Source organism: Perognathus longimembris, chromosome 13 (assembly GCF_023159225.1).
Source record: "Perognathus longimembris pacificus isolate PPM17 chromosome 13, ASM2315922v1, whole genome shotgun sequence".
Taxonomy (NCBI): domain Eukaryota; kingdom Metazoa; phylum Chordata; class Mammalia; order Rodentia; family Heteromyidae; genus Perognathus; species Perognathus longimembris.
This window is the reverse complement of record NC_063173.1, coordinates 1,990,752-2,014,219: the sequence shown is the minus strand read 5'-3', so window position 1 is coordinate 2,014,219 and position 23,468 is coordinate 1,990,752. Positions and strand designations below refer to the sequence as shown.

The following is a 23,468-nucleotide window of genomic DNA, read 5'->3' as shown; positions in this document are numbered from 1 at the left end:
TTCGTGGTCCTATTAGGCTTGTATGAAAGAAGAAAGGGGAAAGAGTGGAGGTGGCACTCTTACCAAGATGGAATTTTGGAATTTGACAACAAAGATGCTTGGCTTTTGCATCAACCTCAAACTTGTCTTTGCCCTGAAATTGCACGTGTGCATGCATATGTGTGTTTCTACTTTATTTTCTTATTTATTGTCAAAGTGATATACAGAGAGGTTACAGTTTCATATGTTAGGCCTTGGGTACATTTCTTGTACTGTTTGTTACCTCCTCCCTTATTCCCCCCTCCTCCTTACCCCTCTTCCCCCATGAGTTGTTCAGTTGGTTTACACCAAATGGTTTTGCAAGTATTGCTTTTGTAGTCGTTTGTCTTTTTGTCCTTTGTTTCTCGATTTTGATATCCCCTTTCACTTCCCTAGTTCTAATACCAGTATATACAGTATCCAGGGTACTCAGATAAGTACAGTGATAGTACGGGTACAACCACAAGAAGGGGATACAAGAGGATCATCAACAAAAGAAGCTACAGTTTCACATGGCATGTTGAAAATAATTACAACAGTGCTATAACAGTCGTTTCCATAAGATGGAGTTCATTTCACTTAGCATCATCTTATGCATTCATAAGGGCATAGCTATTAGGCTCTTGTGATCCTCTGCTGTGACTAGCCTAAACCTGTGCTAATTATTCCCTATGAGGGAGACTATAGAGTCTGTGTTTCTTTGGGTCTGGCTCACTTCACTTAGTATAATTTTTTTCCAAGTTCTTCCATTTCCTTACGAATGGGGCAATGTCATTCTTTCTGATAGAGGCATAAAATTCCATTGTGTATATGTACCACATTTTCCTGATCCATTCATCTACTGAGGGGGGCATCTGGGTTGGTTCCATATTTTAGCTATGACAAATTGTGCTGCGATGAACATTGTTGTGCTGGTGGCTTTAGTGTGTTCTTGTTTGTGGTCTTTTGTGTAGTTGCCCAAAAGTGGGGCTGCTGGGTCATAGGGGAGCTCTATGTTTAGCCTTCTGAGGAATCTCCATACCGTTTTCCAGAGTGGCTGAACAAATTTACATTCCCACCAACAATGAAGTAGGGTTTCCTTTTGGCCACATCCCCTCCAACATTTATTATTGTTAGTGTTCTTGCTATAGGACATTCTTACTGGGGTGAGGTGGAATCTCAGTGTTGTTTTGATTTGCATTTCTTTTATGGCCAGTGATGTAGAACACTTTTTCATATGTCTCTTGGCCATTCTCATTTCCTCATCAGAGAAGTCTCTTTTTAAGTCTTTGTTGAGGGGGCTATTGGCTCTTTGCGGTTTTATTTTGGAGGAATGTAATTTTTTTAGTTCTGTATATATTTTAGATATGAGGCCTTTGTCCGTTGTATGGCTAGTAAAGATCTTTTCCCAATCTGTGGGCTTTCTGTTTATCTTTTGAGCTATGTCCTTTGCCCTGCAGAAGCTCTGCAGTTTGATGCAGTCCCATTTGTCCATCCTTTCTTTGATTTGTAGCATTTCTGGGTCTTTGTTAAGGAAGTTTCTGTTAAGGAAGTTTCGTCCTGTGCCAAGGAGCCCAAGTGTTTCTCCAGCTCCTTCTTTTAGTGTTTTCAGGGTATCTGTTTTTTTTTTTTTTTTTTTTTTTTTTTTTTTGGCCAGTCCTGGGCCTTGGACTCAGGGCCTGAGCACTGTCCCTGGCTTCTTCCCGCTCAAGGCCAGCACTCTGCCACCTGAGCCACAGCGCCGCCTCTGGCCGTTTTCTGTATATGTGGTGCTGGGGAATCGAACCTAGGGCCTCGTGTATCCGAGGCAGGCACTCTTGCCACTAGGCTATATCCCCAGCCCTCAGGGTATCTGTTTTTATTTCGAGGTTTTTGATCCACTTGGAATTGATTTTGTTGCAGGGTGATATATAAGGATCTAGTTTTAGTTTGTTGCAGGTGGTGAACCAGTTTTGCCAGCACCATTTGTTAAAGAAGCTATCTTTCTTCCATCCTATTTTTTTAGCCCCTTTATCAAAGATTAAGTAGGCATAGTGCTGTGGGTTCATTTCTGAGTCTTCAATTTTGTTCCATTGGTCTTCCGGCCTGTTCCTGTGCCAATACCAAGCATAAAGGGGATCCAAATAGGAAAAGATGAAGTTAAACTTTCACTCTTCACAGATGGCATGACCTATACCTAAAGAACCCCATAGACTCTACTCCCAAGATACTAGAGCTCATCCAAAACTTTGGCAAAGTAGCAGGATATAAAATAAACCCTCAAAAATCAACACCCTTTCTATATTATAATGACCCGAAGACCAAGGCTGAAATCAGGGAAGCAACTCCTTTTGCAATAGCCTCAAAAAACATAAAATACCTAGGAATAACCTTAACCAAAGAAGTGAAAGACCTCTATGACGAGAACTTTAAAAACACGAAAAACGAAATTAAGGCAGAACTAAGGAAATGGAAAATCCTCCCATGCTCCTGGATTGGGAGGATCAATATAGTCAAAATGGCAATATTGCCAAAGGCTATCTGTAAATTCAATGCAATACCCATTAATATCCCGACACCATTTTTTAATGAAATAGAGGAAGCAATCCAGAAATTCATATGGAACAATAAAAGACCAAGAATAGCAAAAACAATCCTAAGCAGAAAGAACGGTGCTGGAGGAATTACAATACCAAACTTCAAGCTGTATTATAAAGCTATAGTAATAAAAACAGTGTGTTTCTACTATTTTTATTTTTATTTTTTGGCTAGTCCTGGGGCTGAACTCAGGGCCTGAGCACTCTCTCTGGCTTTTTGCTCAAGGCTAGCACCCTGCCAACTTGAGCCACAGCGCCACTTCTGGCCTTTTCTATGTATGTGGTGTTGAGGAATTGAACCTAGGGCTTCGTGCATATACGAGGCAAACACTCTTGCCATTAAGCCATATTCCCAGCCCTGTTTCTACTTTCAAAGTAGGATGGTATTGTATAACAGCAACACAGGCTTTGTGCTAGAAGGTCTAGATTCTAACACTAGATTTGAATTGTCATGTCATTTCTTTGAACTTCAAAATAGGAATAATAAAGAGAGTATAAGTGAAGAATAAATGAATTGGTTGGTGTAAAAGATATTTATAGGTTACAAAGCAGCATCATGGAAATTTAACTATCATTGTTATTTTAATATCATTAGTTTAGTATTAATAATACATCCTTTAGGTTAGTAACCCAGACTTATCTTTGTCAGACAAAAATCAAGCCAGTAGTTATTGAATGTTCTTTAGTATAGTCTCTCTTGGGGATCATGGTTTTTGTTTGTTTGTTGGTTGGTTCTGGGGCTTGAACTCATGACCTCACACTTGTTTAGTAGGTTGACACTGTACAACCAGAGCCATGCCAGCCCCTCTTTTTGCTGGTTTTTTGGTTATTTTGGAGATGAGGCTCACAGACATTTCTGCCCTGGCTCTCTCCAAACTGTAATCCTTCACACCTTAGTCTCGTGAGTAGGATTATATTCATGAGCCACCAGCACTTGGCTTTAAGAGTGTTTTGTTTGTGTGTGTGTGTGTGTATTTTTGTTGTTGATTGTGGAGTGTGTGTATGTGTGTGTGCTGGTATTGGAGCTTGAACTCAGAGCCTTACAAGGCTAGTAGTGCTCTACCCCTTGAGCAATACTTTCATTTCCATCGAGTGTTTTTTTTGCGCCAATCCTGGGGCTTGAATTCAGCTTGGGCACTGTCCCAGGCTTTTGCTCAAGGTTAGTACTCTACCACTTGAGTCACAGCACTACTTCAAGCTTTTTCGGTTCATGTGGTACTGAGGAATTGAACCCAGGACTGCATGTATACTGGGCAAGCACTCACCACCAAGCCACATTCCCAGGCCTCGAGTGCTATTGAATAGTACAGTGGGATTAGATTTCAAGTCTCATATAGGTATGAGGATTTTTTTTTTCCACCTTACTATTTTCTTCTAGTGATTTTATTTGCAATACCTCCTTCCATAGCAGAGGAAATTTTCTAGGATAACTTATGAGATGATTATATTTCTTGAAACTTGCAAGAAGTGCCTTAGGATATACCTGCATCCCATGGTTTGGCAAACATCAAAACCAAAGAAGACCTTTCTAATGCGGCTAAGTGAGTGTCTAGGCTAGCCTTCCTTCCCAGCCTCGTGCTCTGTGTTCACGCCGCCTCCTTCAAAGCACTGGAAAAGGTGAGAACCAGGATTAACTGGCTGATTTTTGAAGGATGATTTTCCCAACCAGTATCTGGCTTGTGTCGGAGGGCACAGATGGTGGGAATGACAGACTGCAGGTTCACGCACGCTGCCATGCTGGTGCTCAGAAGAGGGTCATGACCTTCCCAGCGGCAGCCCTTCCTCCCGTCTGTCCCCACTGCACCAGTCTCACTTCCTCTATTGAAGGGCTGTGTCATTCCAAGAAAGCCTTCTACTGAGAGCGGGCTTAGTTTTCTAGTAGTTGCTGATAGTTTTCTAGTAGTTAGGAGATTAGAACTTAGGTTTCTCACAGAAACATCAGACTAGAAGCTATTTTTTGTATGCATGGCATGTATATGGCAATGTTTGAAATTATAGTCCGCCTAAGTGTTAGTGAATAAATACGTGCATAGAGTGTATAGATAAAATTCAGGTAATTATACGTTCATTTGTATGTGTGCATATGAATAATATTGGATGTGTGTAGATCTGTGCACGCATCTATTGTATGTATAAACTTAAACATACACACACATACACACACATATATACTTTTCTGCAGTTTCAATTTAAAGATAATGACCAATTCTAGGCAAAATTGTAGATTTGACACTGTTTATTTTTACTGTCAAATCTCTTTTTTCTGTTTCTTCTTCTCACGTGTTAGGTGTGGTAACACTACCTTAGTTGGTATATGTTAACTGATGAATTATCTCATGTGATTTTCACCATGGCCTTTGGGGATGGTAGGGTAAAGACTATTACTCCCATTTTACAGACTCAAAGAAGTTGATTAGGCTTACAAAGATTAAATAAATTACCCAAATTGACTGAACTAATGCATGATAGAAATATGTGTTAGGGCTGGGAATGTGGCTTAGTGGTAGAGTGCTTGCTTAGCATGCATGAAGCCTGGGGTTTGATTCCTCAGTACCACATATATAGAAAAAGCCAGAAGTGGTGCTTTGGTTCAAGTGGTAGAGTGCTAGCCATGAAGTATTTATAAGTATTCTATTCTTTCATCTGTGCTTGGAAATTTGATTTTGATATGTAGAAAAAGAAGAAGTATATCTAAAAAGAAGTAATGATTTTTTTAAAAAATATGATGTAAGAAGTATATTTATAGCCAGACTACCCAGGCCTCAAAATTACTAGCAGTAAAAAGGATGGGGTGTTATAGTGGAGGCATAGTATTGTATTCTTTTTTTTTTTTTTTGGCCAGTCCTGGGCCTTGGACTCAGGGCCTGAGCACTGTCCCTGGCTTCTTCCCGCTCAAGGCTAGCACTCTGCCACTTGAGCCACAGCGCCGCTTCTGGCCGTTTTCTGTATATGTGGTGCTGGGGAATCGAACCTAGGGCCTCGTGTATCCGAGGCAGGCACTCTTGCCACTAGGCTATATCCCCAGCCCCATAGTATTGTATTCTGCTATGCTGATAGTGATTTGGAAAATAAACACATTAATTATGTTTAAATTATGAATTTTTAATTATGAACTATATTTAAATTTCCTTCTCCAGGGTACAGCTGGCTTCTCTGTGTTGGTTTTTTATAGTTTCTTTTCTTTTCTGCCAATCCTGGGGCTTGAACTTAGGGTCTGAGCACTGTCCCTGGCTTCTTTTTGCTCAAGACTAGCACTCTGCCACTTGAGCCACAGCGCCACTTCCAGCTTTTTCTTTTTATGTGGTGCTGAGGAATCGAACCCAGAGCTTCATGCATGCTAGGCAAGTAGTCTACTGCTAAGCCACATTCTCAGCCCCTGTTTGTGGTTATTTTTGAGACAAGGTTTCACTGTATAGCTCAGGCTCTTATATTTTATGATTCTTGAGGTGTGCGGCTCACGTGGTAGAGCACCAACCATGAGTGAAAAAGCCATGAAAGAATGAGGCCCTGAACTTAAGTCCTGGTACCAACACAAACACAAGACAAGACAAAAAACTTTAATGAGCCCTTTGCCTCAGTCTCCTGAGTGCTGCGATTACAGGCATGTGGGACCACACCTGGCATAAAGATTTAACAACGTGTTGTCATAGCTTGCCTTACTTCCTACTTTATGAATTCTTTATTTGCTTTGGAGCCAAAGGAGCTGTACCCCTCACTTTCCTATGTGATGGAATTGGGGTACCAGACAGTCTCTAGACTTGATTCTTGGTAACAAACATGTCAAATTTGGCAGAATAGTTCTTCTCCATAATTCCATTGGTGGCAAATTGACTGGATAGTTTCTTCATAAACCTTTAGAAATTGAACAAATTCAAGGATAATACATGTTTCTTAAGCCTCTTTTCTTGTTAAGATCTTCATATTTTGTTAAACACAGTATGCCATTGATTGGAAGATGCATGATTCTTTTATGTATACCACAGGGGCAAAACATCTGCCATTTAAACCATGAAATACCTTTAATTGGAAGACATAGCTCTATTTCAGAGGTGGTAATTTTTACACTTGATAAGAATGTACATGTCAGAATCAGTGGTATATACTTCATTGAGGGCACTTGCTTCTATTCTTAGAAAATGAGCCCTTGCCTGTAATTAAACTCCACACGATTGATAGCTCTTTCTCTAAGCTTTCTGTCCCCGTGGGGAACAGGCACACAGAGAGAAGGGCCCTTTCTGAAAGCGGAAGCTGCACGTTGGTCATAATTTTGCATATAGCAAATTGTCTTGACTTTCGAAACCTGATGATGATACAGCGGATTATGTGGGTACTATTCTTTTTTTTTTTTTTTGGCCAGTCCTGGGCCTTGGACTCAGGGCCTGAGCACTGTCCCTGGCTTCTTCCCGCTCAAGGCTAGCACTCTGCCACTTGAGCCACAGCGCCGCATCTGGCCGTTTTCTGTATATGTGGTGCTGGGGAATTGAACCTAGGGCCTCGTGTATCCGAGGCAGGCACTCTTGCCACTAGGCTATATCCCCAGCCCGGTACTATTCTTAATATGGCATTCAGAGGAAGGTCAGGAGTCACATCTTGAATCCTCTGTTTAACTTGTATGCGATCAGGGAAAATTACTTTTGACCTGTAAAATCTATTAAAGTAGATAATAGAGACATAGTGATGATTAAAGGACATGAGGATATGTATGTATAATGTGCTTAGGCTGGTAATCTGTTCTTTAGCACCAGTTATACTATTATTCTCTGAACCTAAGAAATGCTTGACTTCTTTAGCACTTAGGAAAGTATTAATTTTCTTGTTTACTAAGTTTAATACTTGTTTACTAAATCTTTTTCTTGTTTGCAGATAAGTCAGCTGAAGATTATAATTCTTCTAACACTTTGGTAAGTCTTTGTCTCTTCTATTCTGAAATGGAAAGGTATGGAAGTAAGAATCAAGACAATATGGAGCTAGGTGTGGTAACACATACCTATGATCCCAACACTTGGGAGGCCAAGGCAGGAGGATAGACAATTTGAGGCTTAGGTTATTTTTTTAATTTTAATTTTACTTTTTTGTCAGTCATGGGGTTTGAACGCAAGGACTGAGCACTGTCCCTGAGCTTTTTTTGCTCAAGGCTAGCACACTACCACTTCAGTTTGTACCACTTCAGTTTCCTGGAAGTTAGAGTTAAGAGTCTCGTGGACGTTCCTGCCTGGGTTGGCTTCAAACCATGATCCTCAGAGCCCAGCCTCCTGAGTAGCTGGGATTTTAGGTGTGGGCCACTGGTGCCTCAAAAAATAAAATAATCAGGGGCTGGGGATACGGCCTAGTGGTAGAGTGCTCGCCTCATATACATGAAAGCCACCCTGGGTTCGATTCCTCAGCACCACATATATAGAAAAGGCCAGAAGTGGCGCTGTGGCTCAAGTGGCAGAGTGCTAGCCTTGAGCAAAAAGAAGCCGGGGACAGTGCTCAGGCCCCGAGTTCAAGCCCCAGGACTGGAAATAAATAAATAAATAAAATAATGAAAACAAAAACACCTACTAACCAACAAATAAGACCAAGGCTGGCACTCATTGTTAGTTATTCCCATGCTCGGCCCTGTACAGCATAGGAATCTAACCTTGGCACCACCAGATATGGCTTCTAGGCTATATTTCCTTAGCTTTGAAGATTGGAGAAGTCAGTATGTCTTCCTGGGCTTTATGTTCTTTATTAGTAGTAATACAGTTTTATTATTTGTGATACAGTCTTACTTAGATGTGTCTTCAGACATCTCATTTAGAAGAGAATTCCCTTTCTTTCCATTAGAAGGGTCTACTAAACCAGGATTAGGACTGACTGTCAGGTTCTATGTGGAGCAATCAGACATTGCCCCAACACACCTAAGAACTTCCTGGTCTTATAGGGGATGCATAAGCATAGATAGTTTAGCATGCTAAATAAACTTCAGGAGGCCAGAGACTGTGCCTAAAATGTCTTTAGTATCTGGCAAGTTTGGGTGTGTCGGGAGAGTGTAAGTCTTTGCTGAGTGAGTTAGTTATAAAGGGCAAGAATTAAAGAAAGCAAGTAGTTTGATATGACTGGAATGTGAAGTGTGATGGGAATGGAGGTGGGCAATGAGGAGGAGGAGTAAGAAAGCCAAATCGGGCAGGACTTTGACTTTAGGTAAAAGTTAATGAGCTTAAGGAATTTTAAGCAGAACAATAGTAAGGACTAACAATCCTGAGCCAGTATCAGAAGAATGCTTTGAACCATATTATCAACAGTGGGGATTGATTTACTGAGTCATTTATAGTCTTGCAAACTGTTTTTTTTTTTAATGTTCACATTTGTTGTCTTGAAGCATGTCAGGTCCTTTTCCCCCTCACTGTTTTATCATCATAATAGTTGACTTAATGAGGTGGGTTATTATCCTTGTTTTTCAATGATGAAACGGAAATAGAGAAAGGCAGTCAGTATGCATGTGATCTCATTCATGCTGCCTTGCATCGAATGGAAGGGAGATGATTAAAAGATGATGGGAGAAGCCAGGCTCTGGTGGCTCACGCCTGTAACTCTAGCTCTGCAGGAGGCTGAGATCTGAGGACCACTGTTTAAAGCTAGCCCAGGCAGGAAAGCCCATGAGACTCTTATCTCTTATTGGAGAATAAACTAATCAGAAAGAGCCGGAATGAGGCTGAGGCTCGAGTGGTAGAGGGCTAGCCTTGAGCACAAGAAGAGGGCTCAGGGACAGAGCCCAGGAACAGAAAAGAAAAGATGAGGGAAGAGTTTGCAAATGTAAGATCACTGAACAGTGGATTATTGATTGGTAATCATTGAAGAAAGCATCTAAACAAAGTTCAGATGTACCTTGTGATTCAGCTGTCTTCATGCTTTTGTAGGGAGAGTGACAGTAGTAATTTATGGAGTGCCTACCCTGCCCCTGACACTTATCAGTTTTATATATGTGAGTATGATTCGTTCCTTTGATGGTATAGCACCATCCTACTTCGTAGGCGAACCCCCAAACTTTTCTAAAAACTCTTCATTAGAACCATAGTTGCACTTGACTCGCGTGGACCCAGTCCAGGGTTCTTCTCCTGGTGGTAGCGAGCAGAGCCGGATGTTGAAGAGGTCTCATAAAGGAGACTGCCGTAAAGCACAGTTCTGTTGTTCGTTACTGTGGAGGAAGAGCCCTGGGGCTCCTGCCATATGGCAGAAAGGGTAGCACCTGCTAGTCCAAACCTGTACTGCGTTAGTATCGACAGTTCAAACCACTCAGGCCGCCAAGGACATTGTTTCCTCCAATTCAGAACATTTGTCCCTCTGGCTTATTGCTCCCTATTTTCTTACTAGTTTTATAAAGAAGATAATAGTTTTTCTAGTGGCAGCATGTTATTGTTTAACATATCGGCTAAGTGCAGATCAAATCAAGCAGGATTTTTATCTCCATAATACAGAGTAAGAAATTGTGACTCAGATTAAGTGGCATGCTCCCTACTGTTGAATGAGTTAGTGATAAAAATCAGCACAAAATTCCATTCTCCTGAACATTCATTTATTCACTCATACCACACATATTTCCTTTGTGCCAAAGTATGAATGTGTGTAACCATAGACCCTGAGGAAAAATTGATGTCAGACGATGGAGATGAGAACTGCAAGAAAGGGCTGATGAATAATGTGCACCGGGGTCATATTGGAGGGAATAATAATTCATTCTGCCTGGTAGTCTGGAGAAGTTGGCACCATTAATTAGGTGTTCTAAAGATCTGGTCACTTAGCAAACATAATCTTTAAGGTTCCTTCCAGTTTTAAAATTCTTCTGTCTGGGTCTGAGATCTGACTCTTAAGATTCTGTGTGTGTGTGTGTGTGTGTAACTGTAAAGGTGATGTACAGAGGGGATACAGTTACATAAGTCAAGTAATGAGTACATTTTCTTTTTGAGCAGTGTTATTACCCCCTCCTTCATTTTCTCCCAGTCTTTCTCCTCCCAACCCTCCTTATCCCCGAGTAGTATAGTTCATTTCCAACATAGTGTCTAGTGAGTATCATTGCTGAATATTTTAGTAGCTGATTCTCATTTAAAAATGAATACCAGCAGGCATAATGATACATATCTGTAATCCCAGCTTTCAGGAGGCCAACAAGTTCAAATCCAGTGTGGACTACACTACCAGATCCTGTCTCAAAAAAGCACAACAAATATTGCCATGGGATAGGTTCTGTGGATGCTGAAGTGTCAAGGGCTGGTGAAGTCTTTGCGCTTGATCTCACACAATTAAATGATAAGACCACGATTTATAATACAGTATCAGGCAAACCCAGGTAATGAGAAAGGGTCACTGCTTTCTTATCTGAGAGACGGCATGAACAAAAGCCAGCTTGTTAAAGATGCAATATATTAAGGGAAAAAAGTAAGGAACTGTTTTAAGTAAACAATTGATGTAGTTGGATGTGCATTTTAAAGTGATGTACCAGAAAGGTTTTTTGGAGATTCATTCAGAGTATTAGACTGAGTTTATGTGCTCATCTCTTACCAGCCAAAGTTTCTTAATTTTATAAAGTTTTATTTCATAAGATATATTATAAATAATATTTCAAAAATAAAAATGTTACTGTTAAATATTTATTAGTATTAAAATATATTTTTAAATGCTCCAAAACAAAAACATGATGTAACAACTGTTTTGAGGAGCTCATGAAACACAGAAATTAGATAAGATTGATTGGAGCAGCAATCTCAGTGTTAAGTGGAAGCTATGCATAGTTAGTCCTTACCTGTAATCCTTGCAAGTGGGAAGGCTGTTGTAGGGTTGTGAGTGCAAGATCTGTCTGGGCTACACGAGTCTGTCTCAAACAGAAACTCAACTAAAAAAGTGGGAGAGAAAACGAGGAAGATAAAAGTAGGTCCCGGGGGCTGGGAATATGGCCTAGAGGTAAAGTGCTCGCATCATGTACATGAGGCCCTGGGTTTGATTCTTCAGCACCACATAGATAAAGAAAAAAGCCAGAAGTGGCGCTGTGGCTCAAATGGTAGAGTGCTAGCCTTGAACAAAAAGAAGCCAGGGATAGTGCTCAGGCCCTGAGTCCATGCCCCAGGACTGGCAACAAAAACAAAACAAAACAAACAAAAGTAGGTCCTGAGAAAATGGACTCAAAGAATGTGCTCAAGAAGCAGGAAGTTAAAAAACAACAACAAAGAAGCAAAAAGTAATCTTGGGGCATCTTTAAAACTTAAGTAAATTAAACCAGGTATGATGGTATATGTTGTAATCCTTCCTATTCAGAAAGTGGAGGTAAAAGGATCAGGGATCTAAACTGGTTGGATAAGAGAGAGAAGTTCTTTCTGAAAAGCAAAGTAAAAGCAAACGGACTGGGGTGGGGGTGGCTTAGGGGTAACTCCAAGGGTGGCTCCAAGTTCACTACCCAGTATCACCACATCTAAAAAAAATTAAAAGAGTAAAATTTTACATTTAGTGTTGAAATAACAGGGTAGTTTTCCCATTACAAAGGGCAGGTGAGTCTGACTTTAAAGCTAAAGTCAGGTAATTTTCTCAAGCAAGTAGACTGCTTACTTGAGTAAGACTATTGTGGGCATAATCAGGGCTGAGAAGGAAGGAAAGCAACTGAAGTTAATTGCAGATTTTGACCACACATATGAAGGAAACAAAAGGAAAAGTAGCTCTACAGCCGAAGAAAATGTATTAAAATCTTGAATCCCAAGAGAAGTGTTTAGTACTTAGACACAGGGAGAAAAGGAGTCTCTGTACTATCTGCTTTTCCATGTGTACATGCCCTAAAATAATTCTTGACCAATAACCACCTTTCCATAATTGTCAGACTGAAGCAGTCCTGTCATTCAGGGAGAACAGTAGAGAGACATACTTACATACCTGCAGGGGAAACTCATGCTGATTCCATATACTAGTCAGTTGTTGTCGCCCACTAAATTTCTCTCATGGAGCATCTTGTGTTGTTTTTATATCTTTATATCTGCAGTGCCAATCACAGCTTCTTACTAAGCATAAAGTAGGTACTTTGAAAATGGTAGTGTTTACCACAGAATCAGGAGACAAAGTGGCTCCAAGACACAAGACTTTTTGATGAGATGCTTTAGCATTAGCACCAGCGAGATTTAATCCAACATTTTCTACCATAATCAGCCAAGTGTGGTAGCAAGCACTGAAAACCCAAGCCCTGTGGGGATGAGGGCAAGGTCATGAGCTTTGGTCACCAGTATAAGCTATGTCAGACCATGCCTTGACAAAACGTGTGTGTGTGTGTGTGTGTGTGTGTGTGTGTGTGTGTGTGTATAAGTGTATAACCTTCAACTTGTATTAATTATCTTCTTTCATATTCCTCAAATGAGGAGCTTTCAGACCAAGAAGATAGATTTATTGCCTGTGGTCACCACAGCTAGTTGCTTACATATGCTTGGCACCATCGAACTATAAATTATGTCCTGTCCTAGAGGAGCTGTTAGAATCCATGAGGCTGCCAGTTTTTCTTAGAATAACAAATGTAGCTGTAGTTTAAACTTCTCCTGTTCTTCATTTATCCTTGTCTTTAGACTCTTGACTTCCTTTTCTCAGGAGCCTCATTTGGTAGGCAGGAGGAGAATTTACTTCTGTCCCTGATAGGACATGGAGCATCTTGTGTTGTTTTTATACCTTTATATCTGCAGTGCCAATCACAGCTTCTTACTAAGCATAAAGTAGGTACTTTGAAAATGTTGGATTAAATCTCTCTGGTGCTAATGCTAAAGCATTAAAAGTCTTGTGTTTTGGAGCCACTTTGTCTCTTGAATCTGTGGTAAACACTACCAGTCTGTTACCTTTGCCTGAACTTGCCCTAAAATCTGCCACTATTAAAGTTTGGATGGAAAAATCCAGATCTATTTGGTGGTGTTTGTAAGATTCATCCTAAGGTAGGGCACACTCTCAGGACAATAGGTAACATCTAGTCTGGAGAAACTCTTTGTCCTTTTTAGATCCTGATGTTCTACACCTTGAGAATGAGGGCAAGGGCCACTGGTGACATATTAGAGTCAGGAGATTGGTAAAGGAAAAAAGAGAGGGAAAAATGCTACTCAGATTTCCTTTTCTGGTGTTACAAAGAATGAGAAATTGTAGTAAATTTTGAAAAATCAAAACCCTTTTATTCCTTTCCTATAGATTTCATTTCCTGTTTAGTGTGAAGAGTGAAATTTGTAGATTAAAAAGGAATTGGGGGGGCTGGGGATATAGCCTAGTGGCAAGAGTGCCTGCCTCGGTATACCCGAGGCCCTAGGTTCGATTCCCCAGCACCACATATACAGAAAACGGCCAGAAGTGGCGCTGTGGCTCAAGTGGCAGAGTGCTAGCCTTGAGCGGGAAGAAGCCAGGGACAGTGCTTAGGCCCTGAGTCCAAGGCCCAGGACTGGCCAAAAAAAAAAAAGGAATTGGACTAGAAGGTTTGTTAGTCTAGCATATTTGAGGCCTTGGATTCAATCCTAAAACTGCAGGGAGGAAAAATAAAGCTTTACATGAGTAAAAAGGAAGACTGTGGAACACATTGACAGGAGAGAAGGTCAGAAGAGAGGGTGATAGGGGTGAATATAATCAGAGAACATTACGTGAATATGTAACAGTAAGATAAGGAATCCCATCAAAAATTATCTTTTCTTTTTTTAATTTCCAGTACTGGGGATCGAACCCAGGAGTTGTACTTGTTAGACAAGCACTTTGCCACTGAGCTACATCCCAGCCCAAAAATTATATTAAAAGGGAGCAGAAAATTTTTTTTTAAAAAGATTAATAGTGGGGGTAGATATAACCAAAGTACACCAAATGAGTGCGTGTAAATAGTATGAATCCCTCTATATAGTTAGTATGTGTTAATTTTTTTAAAAGAAGCAACTGCGAGCTTGTTTTCAAGGTTCAGCTGTCAGGAGGTAGGTAGGAAGCAGTTAGCTAGCTCATTTCCCATTCCATGGGGAGGCTTTGGGTGGACGGAGTCCCCAGGCTGAGTGGACCAGGATGGCTAAAGGAGGATGCTGCCGAGCGAGACTGGCCGCACACTGGTGGGGAGCTCAGAGACGAACAGGATTTCACAAGGAATACCAGGATGGAGTTTCTTCTGGGGGAATTGAAGATCCTCACCCCTTTTAAGTTCTCTGTCAGCTGACCAGGCGAATTGGGCTTTTCTTTCCTGCTAGAATGTGAAGACCGTGTCTGAGACCCCTGCGGTGCCACCGGTTTCGGAGGATGAAGATGATGATGATGATGCCACCTCTCCTCCAGTGATTGCTCCACGCCCAGAGCACACAAAGTCTGTAAGTCTGTGGTGACCTGGATAGCTTTCTGTTTCATTACAGTGAAGAGGAAGAGCAGGCAGGGGTTGGCACTGAGGCAAAGAAGTTTGTTATCCTAATTGGAGGGAGACCTTAGATTTTTAGAGCTGGTATAATCACCGGATCACCTTTCTTGAAGCTGTTTCTGTAGGATGAAAGAGAAGTGGTATGTTTATCACTGATTTATGGATAGTCCCAAAGTTTCAAGGTAATTGGTCATTGATAATCCAGCTTTGATTTACTTAGCCTGTTCTCCACATATTGGAAGATACACAGAACTAGTGTAACTTAGTTCAAGGCTAACATAAATCATTCCACTCTCCTGGGAAGCATCAAATTATCTTGCTTCAGATTGTTTCTTCTCTGCTAAATGTGCATTGCTCAGCCTGTTAGAGCAACATTGGTGATACTGAAAGGCCCAGGAGAACTTATAAATACGTTAGTGCTATTAATATTCAGGGCATTAGGAGTGCATTTTGACCACGGATGTTGGCAGTGATTTGTATTTAACTTCCTTTGAAGTTCCTGCATCTCATTCATAAGAACCACAGTCCTTCACCCTCACTTTGCACAGTCTGCCTCCTGTGCCTTTTGCTTGAGTTAGCTTCATTCAACTCTTGAACTCCCATCAGTTGAGTCTCTTCTCAGGTTTCTTATTTGGGCTTTTTATTATGAGGAGAACTCCATAATCAAAGAACCATCTAGCACTTAAGTTCGGTAGTACTACAGGCTGCCTCTAAAGTAGAGCATATCCCAAGGCTATTTGTTTTTTGGGGTTTTTTTTGCTTTTCTTTTTTTTTTTTTTTGTCCTGGTGCTTGAACTCTGGGCCTGGCACTTCAGCTCAAGGCTAGTACTCTACCACTTGAGCCACGGCGCCACTTCCTAGAGTAGATTATAGAGAGAAGTGTCTAAGCAGAAGTTGGCTAAATAACTATGAGAGAACAAATCCAAGGGGATTAGATGACCTCTCAGGGTAAGAAGCTGTAAACAGGATCTGTAGAATCACCTTGTCTACAGGACACCAAGTCACCATAAGGAAAAATGTGCTTGAAAATTAATGACTTGTCAGAATTTCTCACATCCATATGGCCTATTTGAGTTTGCCAGTATATTCTTTTAAAACATTCTTTCCTTCTGAGCTGTGAATTCTCCAAAGTAGAGGAAATCCATGTATATGTATTTACGTACTTAACGTAGCTCTTGGCAGACATCAGAGGGCATAAATATTGAATAACGGAATGGATTCATTTCTCTTTGAAGCATTCGTCTCTGAAAACGTATAGTTGGTTCTTGATTTATAGAAGCAGCTTAGAGATGTCACTTAGTAAACAAAAGAGCCAACATTTGACAGCAGTAATTAACCCCAAGTACAGGTTCCTGTGGGCAGACCAGTGCCAGGAACCAGATAAGGAGAATATTAAATAAGGAATAAGCATAATTTCTTTCTTCAAGGAGTCAAATGAGGATAAGCAGAGAAAGAGGACAAAGCTTGGCAGAATAGGTTTGGTAACTGGGAGGTAGTTTGTTTACAGGTGCAAGAATAGAAATTTGAGGAATCATTATGCTAAAGTAGTCAGGAAGTCAGCCCAGCGGAAGGATCTCATTTATTTATTCATTGATTCCATCTGCCATTTATGTATCTGAATGCTTTTGTTGGGTAAGTGGTTAGATGGAGGAACTCAGGGATAGAGGGACAGATGTCTCCTGTCCTTGAAGAGCTTATAGACGATCTTAAGATAATTGTGATTTTTTTTTCTTGTCAAAGTGAAGTACAGAGGGGTTACCATTTCATACGTAAGGCAGTGAGTACATTTCTAATCCAACTTGTTACCTCTTCCCTAATTTTTCCCCTGCCTCCCCCCCTTTATTGTAATTTTTTTTAAAACCTGATACCTTGAAGCATCTCTAAGGGAAGGGAGGCTAGCTTTGGATTACTTTCTCTGAACCTCGGTAGTATATAGTTTGCTCCTTACTTATCACAAGTCTCTTTCTTTATTGTAACTATGCCTTTCTCACCTCCGCCACAGAAATGAGAGTATGGGGGCAGCATTTTGTTCTGTTCTAGATTCCCAGAAAATGTTTGTTAAGCCAATGGGTGAATAGGAAATACATCTTTAAAGGCTAAAACTTGGGTACTTAGTATCTGTAGAACATGAGTCAATACTTTTATACATATTAATCTATTCTTACAATTCCATAAGATAGGTGCTATTGTTATCACTGTTTTAAAGATGAGGAAACTGGTCTATAAGAAAATTAAGTAACCTACCCCAAGTCATGGAAACCTGAAGAATGAAAGTTGGGACTTGAGCCTAGGCAGTGAAGCTTTGAATCTGTGTTCTAATCCATTACATATCACTGCCTTTTGAAGAACAAGGCGAGTTCCTTCTCCCTTAGTGTTCAGGAGCTAAAGAGGGAAACAATAATGTTAAGTATTCTGTTAGCAATGCTGTGAGAATGGGAGATTTCATTCATCTCTGAAAGACAAATTCTTATAGATGAGAGAGTTTCCCTCTAACGGTAGAATAGCTTATAAATTTCTACTGAGTGTTGCCTACTCCCTTTTGGTTATCTTCAGTGCTGAGACCCTCAGTGCAGTGAGATCAAGATTCCTTCCAAGTGAAAGGATCTGGGTACACAGAGCAATAATACAGATATTGACTCAAGAGAAAGGATGAATTTGGGGTGGGGATGTTCACTTGTTGATGTTCTAATTGCACATGTAGAAGAGATTTCACTATGCTAACAAAGACTGGCTTTGCCAAAATTTTGCACCAATGATGCAGGTATATACACGCTCTGTGATTGAACCACTTCCTATCACTCCAACTCGGGATGTGGCTACATCTCCCATTTCACCTACTGAGAATAACACCACTCCACCAGATGCATTGACCCGGAATATTGAGAAGCAGAAGAAGAAACCCAAAATGTCTGATGAGGAGATCTTAGAGAAATTACGTAAGCCTTTTCGCCTTCCAACTTTCTGATCCATGACTGGTCAAATTGTGAAGATGGAGTTAGGCTGCTGTAAAGCTCCAGGCTGTAGGTTTGATTCATGTGGTTGACTGGTCTTGCCTGGTAGCCTGGACATAGATGGTGCTTTGTCTCACCCTGTAGCCTCTCTTCTTTTCTTGTCTTGCCAGCGTGGGTTGGAAACCATGTGGGGATGGGATTATGGTAAAAAAAAAGTATGGATAACTCACTTTGAGGGTTTCTGAGATGACAAATAGCTTTTGTCTAGTGACTAGTGTAGACTATTATATTGAGAAAGATTGAGGCCTTGCCTATACCTGGTGAGAAAGGACACTGTGCTTGGCTATTGATGTTTGCCATTGACTTAAAAAACAGACTTGCCATTGTGGTTGTAGGAAAAGAATAAATGGAAACTAACATATTGTGAACCTGTACCGTGTAACGTAGCAAATGACAAGGATATTTATTTGATTTTTTTCATTTCATTCTCATATTAACTCTGTGATGACAGATGGGCCTTATGAGCCTCATATTTGGTTAAGTTTGTTTTTGTTTTTTTGCTAGTCCTTAGTGCCTGGGCACTATCCCTGAGTTTCTTTTGCTCAAGGCTAGCATTCTACCACTTAAGCCACAGTACCACTTCAGGCTTTTTCTGAGTGGTTGATGGGAGATAAGAGTCTCATGGACTTTCCTGCCCAGGCTGGCTTGGAACTGTGATCCTCAGATCTCAGCCTCCTGAGTAGCTAGGCATGAGCCACTAGCACCCAGCTTAGCTAAGGTTTTTTTTTTTGTTGTTGTTGTTATTTTTTTTGACTCAGAGATGCTAAATATTCTGCCCCAAATCACAAAGTAGGTTAGAAGACTGAGGTCAGAATTACACGCTTGTGTTCTTGCAAGTGGACCATGTTCTCTCTTCCTATCAGATGGAAACTTCCATTTCGTTTTTCTTAGCAATCAGAAATGGAGATACATCACTATATATTTCTGTGTTTCAATAAATGACAGAAAAATTATATTGCCAGGAAGAACTAAATTGGTCTGTTGGCTTGGGAAAAAAGTGATTAGACAAAGCCTTTATTTCTGTGGTACTGGAGTTTCAGGCTTGCTGGGTAGGTAGGTATTCTCTGATTTTGAGATATACCTCCAACCCTTTTTTTCTTTTAGCTGTTTTTTTTTGTTTTTTTTTTCCTGGAAAAGTTCTTGTGTTTTTGCCTGAGGCAAGCCTGGATCTTTATCGCTCCTATACTTAGGTAATTTGTTGAGGTGGAGACTCATAAAACTGGTCTCAAACTAATATCTTCCTGATCTCTGTCTCCTGAGTAGCTGAGATTACAAGCATAAGCCACTGTACCTGGTCTAACAAAGCCGTTGATCTATTTACTTACTATGTCTACTTTTCTTCCATAAAGGATTTGATATGACTGATTTGACTTAAGTTTGTAAACTGGTATGACTTTCTAAAGCTGAAGCTTCTGGTTCTTTAGTAATTCTCTATTTTATCCTAATAATTAGTCATTCCTCCCTCCCTCCCTCCCTCCCTCCCTCCCTCCCTCCCTCCCTCCCTCCCTCCCTTCCTTCCTTCCACCTCTCCCCCCTTTCTTTTTGGTCTAAGACTGGGACTCGAACTCAGTACCTGATGCTTTTACTCATTGGCTAGTGCTCTACCAACTGAGCCACACCTCCCACCCCTTCCTAATAATTCTTTTTTAAAAATTGTTATTGAAAAGGTGGTGTATAGAGGGGGTTTTATATATATATATATATATAAATATATATAAATATATATATAAATATATATATAAATATTTATATATATATAAATATATATATATAAAAATATATATAAATATATATATATATATTTTTTTTTTTTTTGGCCAGTCCTGGGCCTTGGACTCAGGGCCTGAGCACTGTCCCTGGCTTCTTCCCGCTCAAGGCTAGCACTCTGCCACTTGAGCCACAGCGCCGCTTCTGGCCGTTTTCTGTATATGTGGTGCTGGGGAATCGAACCTAGGGCCTCGTGTATCCGAGGCAGGTACTCTTGCCACTAGGCTATATCCCCAGCCCCTAGAGGGGGTTATAACTCTGTAAGTCACATAATGAGTACATTTCTTTTTTGAACAGTCCTCTTTCCTCATCCTAATAATTCTTGTTTGACTTTTCAAGAAATGTTTTCCCACTATTAAAAATTGCCCTTGCCCAGAGTCCTCATAAAATGATGAATTAAAAGGCACTTACTTGGTCATCTGTTTAAACCAGTCTATGATCTTGAACCCTATGCCAGGTTTTTGTTTTTAAACAATAGTACTCAAGTATAAACTCCCAGGTGACTGGCCCGAGAAGTTTGGATGCTTGTGTTGAAGCCCCAGCCTTGCTATTGACTTGTGTTTTGGACAATTTCCTACTGTTCTCTGTGCCTCCTCCGTCCTCATCCCCCCATTTAAAAATTAAGCATATTAAGATTTGAGTCATTACACCCAGATTAGATGCTCTATGTGGGAAGTATGAAATCCTTGTAATTAGTATCACTAGAAAAGCATATTGGTCTGGGAGATTTAAAAACCAGGCCCCTGTGCGCCTTACTAGCCTGACACAGGTTTGCTGTGGGTGGCCTGAAGGAAATACCTCCCCTTTTGTGGGCCTCAGCTCCCCATCTCTGCAGGACAAGCTGTGAAACCCATGGGGCTCTCCTACCTGTGGGTTTGGACTTGCAAAGTATTGCCTGCTGTAAACCTCATCATAGCTTTCTCTGTCTGGCTGACTTGTACTGATTTTCTAAAACTTGGCTCCGATAGCTCTTTTGTCAAGCCTTTCCAGTCTGTTTTTGGGCCTCTTTCTCTGTCTCTTTAGCATTTATTACAATTATCAATTTTTATGTCATCTAATATCTGTCTTTATTCCTGGTCCCCAACATACATAGGAAATATAAGTATTTGTTGAATGAGAGAATCAATTAAAGATGAATGAGTAGCTTTTAGAGGGTTAGAAATTAGGTAGATTATCATGAATAAGACGTCGACGAGGTAAAACTTTTGGTGGGGACTTACTGGGGAACACCTTAGGGCTTGCTTAGGATATTTGGGGATATTATAGGCATTTCTTTAATCTTTGCCAATTGTGGGCATTTGAGGGATTCGAGGGTCTGTTTGTATCTTGATCTGAAAAAAGAAAACTGATTGATGCTGTCTGTTTCTTTCAAAGGGAGCATAGTGAGCGTGGGCGATCCTAAGAAGAAGTACACACGGTTTGAGAAGATTGGACAAGGGTGAGTAGGGCGCTGTCTTTCCTCAAAGAAATGAGTCAAAACTGTGCCGAGATGTATGATTTTCCCTTTGTTTAGCCACTTCTAAATCTTTCCTCATCACTTCCCTCGCCCATCCGGAGGGCGTAAGGCTGACCTCAGGTTTGCCAGAATTGTTCGTATATGAGAGATGTCCTATTAGCTGACCATATTGCTAAAAATGTCCCTCCAGAGAGAGTACGAGAACCATGTATTTTCTTAGCACCAAACCAGCTATCTGATTATAACCCTGATTGTCCAGATAGACTTTGTTTGTCCCAGCACTGTGACTTATCAGCACCAGTATGAGAGAGAACACCAGAGCTGTAAACCTTCTAAAGGCTCATGTGAGCGGAACTGTATTGCTAAGTGGATGCCAGTATTCATGACTTCTGCTCTGTAGCTCCTTTACTGCAACTTAAAAGCTGTCCCCTTATTACTGAACGCAGCAAGTCTTACCTGAGTTCCTCTTGTGTGCGAGGTACTGAGAGTAGTATGGCTCCAGGCACCGTTCCTGCCCTCAAGGGCCTCAGGGACAGAGGAGATAGAAAGGCAAACAATTATGTTTGTAAGTTTTTTACAGATGTTTGGCCATTATGTTGAATACAACAAGCCACACAAAGATGAGATCCTGTATGATTCTATTCATATGAAATACAAGAATAGACCAAACTAATACATGATAGCAGTTGTCAGAATGGGAATAAGACATTGAGGTGAAAGGAACTTTCTGTGGTGATCTTGATGGCCGATACAGATTGTTTGCCCATGTGAAAAACACCAAGTTGCCAGGCATTGCTGGCTCAGGACAGTAATCCTAGCTACTCGAGGCTGAAATCTGAGGATTACAGTTCAAAACCTGCCTAAATAAGAAAGTCCATGAGATTCTTACCTCCAATTAACTAATAAAAAAAAGCCAGAAGAGGAGTTGTGGCACAAGTGGTAAAGCACCAGCCTTGAGCAAAAATGCTCAGGGATAGCACCTAGACCCTGAGTTCAAGACCCAGGACTAGCACACACTCCAAAAAGCTTAAGGACACCACTTGGGTCCTGAGTTCAAGTTCCAGGATCGGCACACAGACACACAAAGTCATCAATTGTATGTTTAACCTTTGTGTATATTACTTTGGTAAGTTGTACCTCTATATTAAAAAATGAAAGTAATGATATTCCTATAGAATTACTAAAAGAGCTGAAATTAAAAGGAAACTGGAATAAAAAGTCTGGCTTGTAGTAGGCTGTCAGTGTTAGTGGAATAAAAATATTGATACTGAGGGCATTGAAGTTTTGTTTCAGTTTTCTTTTGGTGTATTCTATATAGGAATTTATTGGTATTCACATCTATCATTTAGTTTAATACTCAGAACAATTTTGGATTGAGTAAATCATTTTTCCCCTGATTTGAAGGTTTTTCTAGCTAGATATACTTTTTTTTGGTGTCTCAACTGATATAAGATAGTTAACGTCCTGAGGAAAAATAATTTTGCTTCTTTATAGAGTAATGTAGGTGGCATTTTCTTTAGGTATTTAAGTCTAGGCATTAAGAATGTAGCAGAAGGGCTGGGGATATGGCCTAGTGGCAAGAGTGCCTGCCTCGTATACATGAGGCCCTGGGTTCGATTCCCCAGCACCACATATACAGAAAACAGCCAGAAGGGGCGCTGTGGCTCAAGTGGCAGAGTACTAGCCTTGAGCAAAAAGAAGCCAGGGACAGTGCTCAGGCCCTGAGTCCAAGGCCCAGGACTGGCACAAAAAAAAAAAAAAAAAAAAAAAAGAATGTAGCAAAAAGGTACATGGACGAGTGTGGAGAAGTCAGATTCCTTCTCTGAACTTCAGTGTCTTCATCTGTAATTTAGGGAAGAAGGACGGTAGATTAAAGATCTTTGCCTCCAAAATATCTGTTTATTGAAATAGATACATAAGACCTATAAATAGGGAACATCTGTAAATATTCTTTGCTTTCCTTGATCCATTAGTGCTAAAGCAAGAATGAAATATTTACTGATCCTCTACACGGTGGCTTCCATATTCCACAGCTAAAAACCGTGTGTTGCACCAGTATTATGAATTGAAACTATTATAATTTTGGCTTGCCCCTCACATCCCCTTTAAGACCTGAAGTCAGTTATGTTTCACATGTCTAATCATTACGTCGGTTCAAAGGGAGAAGTAAAATACAAACCAGGCCTCAATAACTTTCTAATGTAATATGGAGACAGACCCAAATGTCCAGTCCCCCAATGCTTGAGCATGTTTGCTCTTTAAGAGTGGTGCTTATGATAGGATCATGGACAGGGTAAAGGATGTGGAGACCGTGTCTA

General features: G+C 40.6%; 1 protein-coding gene across 4 annotated transcripts in view; it reads left to right on the top strand.

Moving 5' to 3' along the window:
• The window catches only part of Pak1 (p21 (RAC1) activated kinase 1), a 110,286-nt gene that overhangs the window by 66,970 nt on the left and 19,848 nt on the right, over positions 1-23,468 (top strand). For all 4 annotated transcript variants that reach the window (XM_048361647.1, XM_048361646.1, XM_048361645.1 and 1 more), the window contains 4 exons: positions 7,437-7,474; positions 14,756-14,872; positions 17,678-17,852; positions 21,069-21,132. In XM_048361647.1, coding sequence (XP_048217604.1) covers positions 7,437-7,474; positions 14,756-14,872; positions 17,678-17,852; positions 21,069-21,132 — 394 coding nt within the window. The remainder of the gene's footprint in view (positions 1-7,436; positions 7,475-14,755; positions 14,873-17,677; positions 17,853-21,068; positions 21,133-23,468) is intronic.